The sequence below is a fragment of the Mus musculus genome, chromosome 2 (assembly GCF_000001635.26).
Source record: "Mus musculus strain C57BL/6J chromosome 2, GRCm38.p6 C57BL/6J".
Classification (NCBI taxonomy): domain Eukaryota; kingdom Metazoa; phylum Chordata; class Mammalia; order Rodentia; family Muridae; genus Mus; species Mus musculus.
The window spans coordinates 32,985,588-32,998,735 of NC_000068.7; the positions used below are offsets into that span (position 1 = coordinate 32,985,588).

General features: G+C 46.9%; 1 protein-coding gene across 16 annotated transcripts in view; it reads right to left on the reverse strand.

Moving 5' to 3' along the window:
- Positions 1-637: 637 nt before the first annotated feature.
- Positions 638-13,148, reverse strand: part of Garnl3 (GTPase activating RANGAP domain-like 3) — a 145,635-nt gene continuing 133,124 nt past the window's right edge. For 8 of the 16 annotated variants that reach the window (XM_030252276.1, XM_011239223.3, NM_001355201.1 and 5 more), the window contains 6 exons: positions 12,069-12,176; positions 9,460-9,578; positions 6,536-6,674; positions 4,977-5,192; positions 3,919-4,045; positions 638-1,243 (listed from right to left, as the gene is read on the reverse strand). In XM_030252276.1, the coding sequence (XP_030108136.1) occupies positions 1,069-1,243; positions 3,919-4,045; positions 4,977-5,192; positions 6,536-6,674; positions 9,460-9,578; positions 12,069-12,176 (884 nt within the window). In that variant the 3' untranslated portion in view covers positions 638-1,068. The remainder of the gene's footprint in view (positions 1,244-3,918; positions 4,046-4,976; positions 5,193-6,535; positions 6,675-9,459; positions 9,579-12,068; positions 12,177-13,148) is intronic. The other 8 variants (XM_006498487.4, XM_017319358.2, XM_030252275.1 and 5 more) reach the window with 2 other exon arrangements.

Below are 13,148 nucleotides of genomic sequence, written 5' to 3' on the forward strand. Positions count from 1 at the left end.
CCTCCTAGCTGCCTGGAATCCAGTCTTCTGTTTGTCTTCAGAGCAAGACAGAACTCTCAGCTCCTCCTGCACCACGCCTGCCTGGATGCTGCCATGCTTCCATTTTGATGATAATGGACTGAACCTCTGAACCTGTAAGCCAGCTCCAACTAAAATGTTGTCCTTCAAAGAGTTGCCTTGGTCATGGTGTCTCTTCACAGCAATGGACACCCTAACTAAGAGTCCTCTAAAGTACTCTTAACCGCTGAGGCATTTCTCCAGCCCTTCACATTCCAATGTATCTATAAGAGGAAGAACAATTGCTGGGTTCACATGAAAGAACACAGCAGGGCTCAGCTCAGCAACAGCCTGTTTGCCTGGTGCATGCAAGGCCTGGGGCTCCACAGCCGACACTGCAAACCAAACCAAACAAGGTGGACCCACTCAAGTCAGGGGATCTGGACGCTCTCAACGGCAAGGATGCAGGGTTCCCGGCATCACGACCTCCCAGTCGTGAGATGAATTATCCTAAGACGCTGACGGGTGCCCTGGCCTTGTTGTTTGAAAGCAGAGGAAGCAGGAGGCTTCATTCATCTTTCCCAGGGCTCCAGGCAGGAGTGCAGGGGGCCCCACCCCAGTGAACAGGCAGTAACAGGGCCAAGAAAGAAAGCTTATTTATATTATAGTAAAATTAAAAAGCAGCATCTTTTTTTCCATAAAAGAAACATTATATGACATAAGTCAAAATTTTCGAAAAAAATAATTTCCATCTAAACCTATAAAATATGAGAAGGGTTGCAGAGAATAAGAATGAACGTTTTTGATTTATTCAAAGTTTTGATCTAAAACCTTAATGAAATCTACCACCTTTATTACAAGGGGACCGACGGTTCTTGAATGGAAAGAAACAGGGTCGAGAAAGATGGCACTGGACACTGGAGAAGTGACCCACCGGCTGAGGGCGCAGGAGGTTTGGTCCGTGGATCGCTGCCTGGCCGAAGGCGCGCTGTGTTGAGACTGGACGTTGGAGCTGCTTGAACAGTATAAATTTGCGTAAGAAAACTAAGGATGGCCAATAGGGCATAGACTCTATTTCAAGTCAATGATGTCTTCCTCTGAGGAGGCCATGAGCTGGAAGGGGCTGCTGCCTGAGCCCGGGCTGCCCTCTTTATCCACCCCAGCGTCCTGCTCAGAACTTGCCCAGTGGTTGTGGCCCTCGGGATTGGCTTCTGATGCCGGACTTTCCAAAATTCCTGATGGGATCCTGGAAGAGAGAAGCTGCTGTCACAGGGTGGGAGGACCGAGGTGAACAAGTGCAGGGTTTCACTTCTTAGGGAGTCTGTGATCCCACAAATGCCCCAGAGCCCTGAATGCTGCCCTCCACCCTGTCCACGTGACCTCCTGCGGCCTCCCTAGCACTCTGTGAAGCTGGTCCCTTCTTCTCTGTGTCCCTGGCCATGCACCGTGCTCAGAGCAGTGGCTCAGAGTCCTGTTATCTGTGCCCGTTCTTACCATGCGGTCCAAGCCAGGCCTGTGCTGCTTCCTCTGTTCTTGACCCTTAGCCAAGTGGGCCTTCTACCTGCCTTCCTACCATGATTTATTGTTGTTGTTGTTTATCATTATTTTTATTTTATGCAAATTGATGTTTGGTATGCATGTATATCTTTATACCTGTGCATCTCTGTGCCCTGAGAGGCTAAAAGAGGGCATTGGGTCCCCTAGAACTGGAATGACAGATAATTATGAGCTACCATGTGAGTACTGGGAACTGAACTGAGTCCTCAAAGATCAAACAATAAATGCTGTTAACTGCGGAGATATCTTTCCAGCCCCTTAATATTATTACTGTGAACCAGGGTCATGCTAGCCTTGAACTTACAATGATTCTTCTGTTTCTACTTCCTAGGTGCTGATATTCCAGGCCTGAGCCATCATGCCCAGCTACTTACAGTGGGTTTGTTGCTGTTTGTTTAACACTCTTTATTTGTTAGGTGGTGGTGCTGCACACCTTTAATGCCAGCATTCAAGAGGAGGCAGAGGCAGAGGCAGAGGCAGAGGCAATTTGACAATGAGACATATCTACTCCTGACAGCACCCCCTTCTTAGTTCAAAGAAGAATTGAGCATCTTCACATCCAAGCAAGGTTGCTTATTGTGACAAGGTAGCCACTGAGTGGAAACTGCCTATTTCATCTGCAGAATAAATACTATCCAGAAAAAGGACACATTATGCAAAATAGTCAACTGTTGACTCTGCCAAGACAGGGTATGCAGGTAATTCTATTTTGCTAGGGTCTGTCAGATGACCCTGGGCCAGCATGCTAAAGACTGATGCTACAAGGTTTTGAGTAATTAATGGGCTGTCCAGGCAGTCGGCTGTTTCTACGGTTGTTTGAGAAGCTATGTTTGGTGCTTCCTAAATACCCAGGTAATGTTTAAATAGTTTTCAGATTTCTGACGGGACTGAAGACTAGTTTTAGTCTCAAAATTATACTCAAGTTGTTTAACATTAGGAGAGAGGTTATAGAGTGGAAGACATGTTTTCAGATAGCACTGTCAGCTAAAGTCTAACATACTCCAGTTAGAATCATAATTCTTTCAGTTAGGAGTGATGGTAGAGTACTTTATCTAATTAACAAATATGATGGACTGGATGTCATTTTTATATCATACTATATAATTTACATGATTGTTATGTCTGGGAGAAGAGTTTTTTAAAAATATTTTTTATTGGACAGAAAAGGTGAGGTGTAAGGGGCAGTGCTTATGTTAAAGTCCTGTTCCCCACTTGGTTTTTGATCTGTCAGAAAGCCTTGGGCCAGTTGCTGGGCGGAGGTAAAGGTGGGACTTCTGGGCCCTGCAGGTAGAGAGGGAGATGTAAGGAAGGAGGACGGAGTTCTCGATGCTTTGGAGAGAGGAGAACTGGGCAACCAACTGAGGTCTTGGGAGGAACTGGGGCCTGTGGCTACTACTACAGGTCAGGGATGATTGGCAGGGACTAGGTGGGACGAGCCACTGAAGTTTAGGGCAGGTGGGAGGTATGGAGCTAAGAATATAGATAAAGGCTCGTTTTCCAGGTGGGAGATAGCAGTGCCCAGCAATTGTGCCAGAGGCAAGTAGAAAAGGGATGAACTGTGTGTTTATTGTTTGTCCTGGATTCAAGGGGAGCTGGGTAGGGATTGGTATTGTGATCACCTCTCGGAGTAAAGGCGGTTAGAGCTTAAAACTACATGCCACAACCTTTTCTAAAAAAAACAAAAAACAAAAAACAAAAAACAAAACCCATCTCTTTCTGTATTGTTTTTTTCTCACACACATGTGTACATTTGTGTGTGTGCATGTGCACAGTTTTGTGCGTGTCAGGCAAGGCTCTAGCTGAGCTGCCTCTAGTCTCTCAATATATTTTAGTGAACATTTGCTTGATTGCTGGTGACAGTGTTCTCTTATCTCGGCCCTGTGCTGTCAGCTGTCCTTTCTGGGACCTTCATAGTGGGGTGGGTACTGACCCTGTAGGGTGCTGGGCTAGTAGACTCTTGGTGTTAGTATTCCTTCTAGGCTTTGCCCCACAGTTACCTGGCAATAGCCAGGTATGCCTGATTCACTATAAAAGAGGCTGCTTGCCCCTTCTTACTCTTTTATCCTCTTACTCTCTTACTCTCTGCCTCTTCTCCCTCTTTCCCCACCTATCCCCCCTCTCTCTCCACATGCTCCTGGCCAGTCTCTCCCCCCCACCCCCTCTTCTCTGTCTTTCTCTGTTTCTACTCCATCTTCAACTCCCCTCCCCATTCCCTAAATAAACTCTATTCCATACAGTATCTGTTGTATGACTAGTACCTGTCTCTATCAAACATATCCTGGCTCTTTCTTTCTTTTTATAAACATAACACCTGGGCATGCTGGCGTCTGCTGGCCACCATCCAGCAGAGCAGGGCCTTCTTACCTGTCACTACTAGCTGACCTCACAGTCTCTGGCTTGGGGCCTCCTTGGCTTTCTTCCAACCGCTTCCGGGTTTTTGATTTGGCCCTTGGTGCTCCCTCTGTTTTGGTTCCACCATCATCAGAGAGGCCTACATTATAGAGGAAAACCACAGGCCAGTGGACCATTACCACAGGGGACAGAAAGTTCTTTGCAAATTTCACACAGGCATATCATAAGTTTTGATCAAATCTACCCCACTTCCCTCCAGTTTTCCTGCCCACTTTATTTTATTTTTGGTTTTTTGAGACAGGGTTTCTCTGGGTAGCTCTGGTTGTCCTGGACCAGAGCTTTGTAGACCAGGTTGGCCTCAAACTCAGAGATCCACCTGCCTCTGCCTCTGCCTCTGGACTGCTGGGATTAAAGGCGTGCGCTGCCTTTTGTTCTCATTGCCTGTTTCCCCTGTTAACATGGCTTGGTATGCTTTCTGTCCTAGTACTAGAGATTACCACCATCCCTGGTGGGAAATGGTACAGTATTCTCTGGTGTAGATGTAATTATGATTGACAGATTTATAAATCTCTTCTGAAGGGAGTTTCTTTACATTACTTTATCATATCATTTGTGTGTGGATGAGAGGACAGCTTGAGTCAGCTCTCCTTCAGCCATATATGTCCTGGAGCTCCAACTCAGGCTGTCAAATTTGAAAGGAGTGCTTGAACTCTCTGAGCCTCCTCACTGGACCCATTGTCCACCCCACCCCCCTTTAAAAGATGTCATTTTCTTTCTTTTTTAAAACGTATTTATTTATTATGTATACAATGTTCTGCCTGCATGTATGCCTGCAAGCCAGAAGAGGGCACCAGATCTCACTATATAGATGGCTGTGAGCCACCCTGTGGTTGCTGGGAATTGAACTCAGGACTTTGTAAGAGCAGTCAGTGCTCTTAACCTTTGAGCCCTCTCTCCAGCCCCTCATGGTTCTCTTTTAACCTCTGGGTTTTGAAAGTGATAGACAGCCAAAGGTGAAACCGCTGGTCTAGTCACAAGCCGTGGGGACAAAGCCTGGCAGCCATGGTTACCTAGCAGTTCCCTGCGGGTCCTGCTTGCAATCTCTTTAATTTCCATGCGGGAGAGGGACAAGGAATGCGTGACAGGAATGGCAGCGACTCCAAGGCCGATGGAGGTGGGCGGGGTGATGACCTTGGAGACTAAGGGTGATTTCAGAGGTCGCTCGATGCTTCTGCCCACAAGGTTTCTAAGTGGAATCTTGTACAGATTTTTAGACTGAATTTCACCTGAAACACAATTCGGAAAAGACCAGAACTTTAGGCTCATGTAATTATAACGGAACAACTTCTTTCTTTAAAAGTTTTAAAGTACAAGCTGGGCAGTGGTGGTGTTTGCCTTTAAGCCCAGCACTATGGAGGCAGAGGCAGAGGCAGGTGGGTCTCTGACTTTGAGGCCAGCCTGGTCTATACAGAGAGTTTCAGGACAGCCAGGGCTACATGGAGAAACCCTGTCTTAAAAAAAAAAATCCAACAAACAAACAAACAACAACAACAAAACCAACAAACCAAACAAAACTCCCCAAAAGGTTTAAATTACATTTATTGTATGTGCACATGTGTCCATGTATGGAGGTCAGATGTCCCAGGACTCAGCTCTCTTTTTCCATCTGTGACACAGGGATCCAACTCAGCTCGTCAGGCCAGATGGCAAGTGCCTTTACCTGCAGGACCATCTTGCTGGCCTGAAAATAACTCCTTGTTTCTTCACATAATTAGCATGAAGATGCTTCCTTCCTTTTTTTCTATTAATTTATTTTTTTATTCACTTTTTTCCCGATTGCTGCAAAGCTTCCCTTTTCTTGAGTGAATTTGATAAAATACACTTGCTGCCAGTTGTGCTTACACAGAAAAATAGTCAAGGCAAGGAGAGCAAGGACCTGCGCCTGGGACACTCATCCTAACAATAAACAATAAAGATGACTGATGGGCAAGGAGTTACAAAAACCCTTGCTGTTCCCAGCCCCACAGGAATTTGGCAAAGGCCTCTGAGATATCAGCAAACCTAGAGTGACACACTGTGGCCTGAGGGCTGAAGATTTAGCCTCAAAACCCACTAGCACCCCCATGAAACCCACTATCTCCCCTATGAAACCCACTAGCCCACCCCCCAGGAGAAACACATGAAGCTTGCAGCTGCATGCACTCTGGAACACTGAAGCAATGTTTTGCATAACAGGATTTCGCCTGTTTTTGTTTGTTGTCTGAGTACGTGTGGGATTCTCTGTTTCATTCACCGCGCAAGTGTTGGGAGCAGAGCCAAACAAGTTCTTCCTTTTTAGACAGTGACAATGTCAACAACTACTTCTTGTACAATTTTGTTTTGTTTTTTCTTTTTTCCAAGATGGGACTTTTCTGTGTAGTCCTGGCTGCCCTGGTATTCGATCTGTAAACCAGACTGTCCTGGAACTCAGAGATCTGCCTGCTTCTGCCTCCTGCGAGCTGGGATTAAAGGCGCATGGAGCTATGCCCGGCCTGAATAGTACTTTTATAGCAGGTGTAGCTCTGACAATAACCCTAAGACCTCAGGCTCTAAAGCGTGTATTAAGAAGACAGGAAAAGCTAGACTTTACCTTCCCCCAGGGAAGAAGGAAACAGTGGAGTGTCCCGGGCTGGTGGTGTCTGAGGAGACGTGTGGGCACTGGCTCCCTTTGAGCTGCCTCCAGATGAGCCTTCATGCACAGTCGTGGCTGCTGTGAAGTATATATCTGACTGGAAAGAAAGAGGAAGCGTTACCAGCTGCCCTGTGTGCCAGGCTCTGCACACACTGGCTGTCCTGCACCCCTGCCAAGGCCCTGACTGGTTCCCAGGCTAGAGCATGACTTCCTGACCGTCAGAGCATGCAGTGCAGGTCTGCATCTGACCCAGCCATATCATATTTCCCAAGGTTTGCTTTCCTTCTCTCTGCACTTGCCTCACATCACAAACACAACACAAGGCACGCACACTTCCCTCAGGAGTCTCAGGATTGGGACAGACCTCGGGGATTCCATCAGGACCATTCTGCAGTGAGAAAAATGGATGCTTGCTTCACTCAGTCAGCAGATACGCCAGCATAGCTGTCTGTCTGCTGATTTTGGTGACCACAGTAATGGGACATTACATGTGTCTCTGAGAGCCAGCTCTCAGGAATTTCACAAGTCTGATCTTAAACATGGCTATCAATAAAAATTTAAAGCTATAAAATTAGCTTTGTGTTGTTTATCCACATGTGTGTGCCTTATGCATGACTGTGTATCTGCAGGGAGGGAGGAGTAGGGAGGAGGGAGGACGGAGGAGGGAGGCAAGTATCCTGCTCCATCTCTCGGCACCTTCCTTCCCTAGGACTGGGTATCGCTGAAACTGGAGCTAGGCGGTGGCCAGTAACCCCCAGTAACCATCCTGCCTCTGTCCAGTATTGCACACACCAGATTAATAGGCATGCTTGTGGCCACACTTGGAATTTTACATGAGTGCTGGGGACTTGAACTCAGGTCCTCATGCTTGCTCTGCAAACACTTTTACATGTTGAACCCTCTCCCCAAACAAATGGTATAAACTTAAATATGTCAGAATTAACATCAGAATCTAACCATTCTTAATTATTTGGCTATATTTACTGTTACTTGGGAACTCCCCTCTGGCTTTTCCTGATTCTGGTGTCATCATATCCAATGGATGGACTCTCAGCATCAGATACCAGTATGAAGTTAGATAAAACTGTGTTGAGCAGGCAGTGGTGGCGCACGCCTTTAATTCCAGCACTTGGGAGGCAGAGGCAGGTGGATTTCTGAGTTCGAGGCCAGCCTGGTCTAGAGAGTGAGTTCCAGGACAGCCAGAGTTACAGAGAAACCCTGTCTCGAAAAACCAAAAACCCAACCCAACCCAACCCAAAATGTATTGAGTCTAGGGCAACAGCCAGATTAAGTTCTAGTTTAAGAGGTGTGATTTGTTTCTGGTGAGAAATATATTTTTTTTAAAACTTGTTTAATTTTATGTGTATGTGTGTGTTTCCAAATATATGTCTTAGGTACCATGTACATGCAGAAGGACTAGATCCCCTGGAACAGACATTGTGAACCACCACACGGGTACTGGGAATTGAACCTGGGTCCTTTGCAAGAATACTAAGGGATCTTAACCACTGAGCTATCTCTCCAGCCCAGAAGTTAATTCAACAGTTGATTACACATTAGGTGTTTTTATTTCTGAGTTACAGTTTTACTTGTATCGCAGACTAGCTTGCGCATCACTAGGCAGTTCAGACTGGTCTCAAGCACAACAGCAATCCTCCAAACAGCTTGTAAGTGCTGGGCTTGCAGATGTGAGCCACATATCTAGCTCACATCTGGTTTCAGGACAGATCTCTTGACATAAACCCACTGGGACAATAATGAGTGGATCAAGGTAGGATGCCAACTGTAAACTTAGGGTGAAGTTGAACCCGTGGCTTGGTTATAGATGCAAGGGTTCAGAAAAAAAAAATGTATCTTCTGAGAACTAAGTGGTTTTAGGTTTTATGGAGATGGGCATATTATACTGTTATCTGTAAACTAAGATTATGTTACATCAGTAAACTCACAGTCCACAATCACACATGCACACACGTTTTTAACATGTCCATATTTTGGAAGCACTGGTCTACACACAGGTACATAGTCACAGCCGTGGTGCAGCAGGGAGGCACAGCAGCAGCTGTCTCCAACCATCATGACTAAGACCAGGACTGGGAAGGAGCCGGAAGGGAGGGGGCAGGGGCATGGCCTGGAAGAGTGAGAGGGGCCTTTGTGGGGTGGAATCACGGTGTGGACACTAGACAAAGACACCCTGGGTCATGTTTTCCAGTGTCCTTCCAATTTGCGCATCCTCTGAGTTACTGGTGTGGGTTAGAAGATGAGACATGTTTCACATGGCTGAAACACCTGAAACTGAAGCTTGGCAGTGAGCAGGGAGGAACGTGCAAGCTCCGGGTAAAGGCACCAAGGTAAAGGCTTGCCACCAAGCCTGGCAGCTGGCATTTCAGATCTGGGAGCCACACTGTGAAAGGAAGGAGCTGACTGAGGCAGGTGGTGCATGCATACATATACAGTCATAGACAGACAGACAGACAGACAAGACACACCACCAATCATAGTTAGATGAAGAGAAGAAGGTGCAATTACACAGTTGAGTGCCTGAGCTGCCCTGGGACCAGTAGGTCTCCTGAAGCAGAGAGAACTGTGTGGAGCTGTCCTGTCTCCACCTCCCACATAGGCTCCAGGGACTAAGCCGAGGTCATCAGGTGTGTACAAGTGCTTCCCTTGCTGAGCCACTTCACCAACCCTACAAGGAGGGCACACACACACACAAACACACACATACACACACACACACACACACACACACACACACACGGTAACCCTGCTGACCAATCCACACAGCAGTTCCACCTCCCTTTTGGCATCCACACACAGAACAGCTGGCCTGGTGTGATGAGCAGGTCGCTCAGGATGCTAAGGCCATATTGCATTCCACTCACCCTGGAGGCCACGAGCTGCAGCTGTGGCACAACTGCCGTGTGGACCAGGTTCCCATTCACCACCAGGCGGATCTCCATGGAGTCGGTAGTAAAGGCCAGGAGGTATGGGAAGGCGCAGACTGCAAGGGAACAGATGGGCTAGCTGGCTGAACTTGTTCAGTCATCCTCAACACTCTAGAAACTTCTATCACATGGGTGGTCCTGCCTCCCAGGGGCGTACTCTAACCAGTCGTCATGGCTACGCCCCTGTCTGATGCTCCATTATTTGGTCTTCCAGTGGTTCAGCTGCCCAGTCTTGTGGGAGTTACCCCACACTCACCAGAGTGCATCTTGACACCCTTTTGGCACATGACGGCTTGAAAAGTTCCCTTTGCCCTTCCTGCCTGGCTCGGCCCATGTGCCTCTAGCACTGTCACCCTTCTCTGCGCCCCTCTGGCTTGTGTTCCAGGCAGAAGCTGTGTCCTTTAGAGCATCCCTGCACTGAGATGCTTCTGTCACAGGCGGAGCTCCTCCTCCCAGTACTGCTATGACATGCTGACCTCCCACACCACAGCCACCTCTCTGGCTGGTCCTTCAGCTTGCTGTCCACCCTGACCTCGCTCTGTACTCTACATAGGTGACCTGTCTGATCTGGGCATATCCTTGGTAACTCGTTCTGTGTGCTGTGCTCTGCCTCGGATTCCGTTCTCTCCAGTGCTTGGCTCAATACCTGGAGGTCAGTTTCCATTCCTCCTTTTGGCCTACCTCATCTGTCGTCAGAGCCTGACTGGGCGAGTCTCTCAGGTCTGCTCTCTCAAAAACTCTCCACTGTGGGTCTTTTAGGAGACAGGGTGTTTTTGTTCTTGATTTTTTTTTTTTAAGACTTATTTATTTATTATATCTAAGTACACTGTAGCTGTCTTCAGACACACCAGAAGAGGGCGTCAGATCTCATTACGGATGGTTGTGAGCCACCATGTGGTTGCTGGGATTTGAACTCTGGGCTTTTGGAAGAGCAGTCAGTGCTCTTACCCACTGAGCCATCTCAGTGTTTTTTTTTGTTTTTTTTTTGTTTTTGTTTTTTTTTAAGACAAGTTGGCCTTGAATTTGCTAGAGGTCCCTTACCTCCACTACTCATGTGTGGGGTTGCAGGTCTGTGCTAGACAGCCTGCACTGCAGCAGGGTGACTCTCTGACACCTACTGTGGCTCCATAAACACAACCTTCATACCCGTATCCTGGTGTTTAGTTTTAAAGTTTTTATTCTTTTTTAAAAAAATTTATTTATTTATTATTATAAGTATACACTGTAGCTGTCTTCAGATGCACCAGAAGAGGGCATCAGATTTCATTATGGGTGGTTGTGAGCTACCATGTGGTTGCTGTGATTTGAACTCAGGACCTTCAGAAGGGCAGTCAGTGCTCTTACCCGCTGAGCCATCTCACCTGCTCCCTTTTTAGCACTTTTTTTTTTTCAAGACAGGGTTTCTCTGTGTAGCCCTGGCTGTCCTGGAACTCACTCTGTAGACCAGGCTGGCCTCGAACTCAGAAATCTGCCTGCCTCTGCCTCCCGAGTGCTGGGATTAAAGGCATGTGCCACCACCACCCAGCTTAAAGTTTTTATTCTTATTATTTGTAGTGCTGGGACTAGAATCCAGGGCCTTGTGGCTGCCAGGCAGGCTCTGTACTTCAGAGCCATGTCTCAGCACCTGGGAACTTGACCTTTCTTCCTTTCTTCCTTCCTTCCTCCCTCCCTCCCTCCCCCTCCCTCCTTCCCCTCTCTTTTTCTTCGTTCTTTCTCTTTCTTTCTTTCTTTCTTTCTTTCTTTCTTTCTTTCTTTCTTTCTTTCTTTCTTCCTTCCTTCCTTCCTTCCTTTCTCCCTCCCTCCCTCCCTCCTTCCCTCCCTCCCTCTCTCTTTCTCTCTTTCTCTCTCTCTCTCTCTCTCTCTCCCTCCCTCCCTCTTTCTCTCTGTCTCTCTGTGTTTGGTTTTTGAGACAGCATTTCTCTATGTAGCCCTGGCTGTCCTGAGACTTAGAATTTAGCCTCCCTCTGCTTCTTGAGTATTAGGATCAAAGGTGTGTGCCCAGCTTAATTTTACTTTTTAAAATTACATTTAAATGTGTGTGGTGGTGGATGGGTGTGCATATGTGGTGTTCAGGGGACAACTTGTAAGGGTCAGTTCTCGCCTTTAATCATATTGGTTTGGGTCATCAGAATTCACTGGGCTTCCAGCCAGCATCTATGCCAACTGAGCCGTCTCGCCAGCTCCACACTGGCATTTCAGTAGCAGGCATTGTCAGCCCCTGAGGTTTCAAGGCAGTAAGAACAGAACTGAGGTACACGTGCTTCTCCCCCAGCCAGCCGGTGTACTGGCTGGGGACCCGGCTTGAGGATTTTAGAAAAGGCCTGCCAGGTACTGCCAAATTATATTTCATTGCTTTCAAATTTCATGTGCCTAGGAATTTCTGAGAAGAGTCTAAAAGGGGAGCATAAGATTATCTAACAGCAGACTCCTTGAAAGATGTCCAAGTCCCCAGTAGCTTGCAAGGAAGTTCCAGTTGTTCCCAGGGGACCAAGCCCTGCAGGTGGGATCAGCCAGGGGCACAGAACCACAATAAAGGTTTTTCTTACCAATTGCATATGGAGCCTGGTTCCAACAGAACTGGAAATCCGATGCCGAGGGTTGAAGCAAAAAAGAGCCACCGTTAAAGGGGCAAACCTTTTTATAGATGCAACTATCTGCAATGAAAACAAGAGCAACTGGTTTTGTTAGAGATGGCACCTAGATCTCTGCATCCAGAGACACAGCAGCTAGGGCAGCTAGGGCAGCATCCTCCCCGTAGTTCTCTGCACCCAGGCTGGACTTGACTTTGCAGCAATGCTCCTGCCCCAGCTTCTCACCTGCTGGGATTACAAGTGTTAGTCACACACTCAGCTCTCCCTGCTAGTTCACTACAAATAGCCATAGCCAACCCTCGGGCCAAATTCTGAGGGTTGTGAGGTAGTTACTGTGTATGCTAACAGCTGTCACCTAGAGAAAATTTTCTGTGTGCCAAGCATGGAGCTTTAAGAAGACTGTCTGACTTCAGAAAGTAGAAGGCTCACTCTTGAGCCTCACATCTGACAAGTATGATGAGAGTTGCATACGCGCCCCCCCCCCATCAGGACAAGTTAATAACTAGTAGGTGATCTTCCTGAGATGAGTCTGCCTTGGGTTAAAATAACCCATAACAGATTTGCTCCCATAGGCAAGGCCCAGGAGAAAATCATTTTAGAAAAGATTCCTGCTATTAATATGCTATCCTGTTATTATTAAACATACATTAAAAATCACTAGGTATTAGCCTATCCTTTTGAGCAGATCTCTACAGATCTATGAAGGTGTCCTGTTTTGTAGTGATGCTATATAGACAAATAGATGACTTCTTAATTCTTAATGATGAACCTATAAGAATTCCTAAAATCATATCAGTATTTATTAAGCTTTTTTTTTTTTTTTTATAGTGGAACTGCTATTAGATCCTTTTGTTTTTGTTTTTGTTTTTCAAGACTGGGTTTCTCTGTATAGTCTTGGCTGTCCTGGAACTCACTTTGTAGACCAGGCTGGCCTCGAACTCAGAAATCCGCCTGCCTCTGCCTCCTGAGTGCTGGGATTAAAGGCGTGCGCCACCACGCCTGGCCTATGAGATCCTTTTTGATAGTCAAAACTGC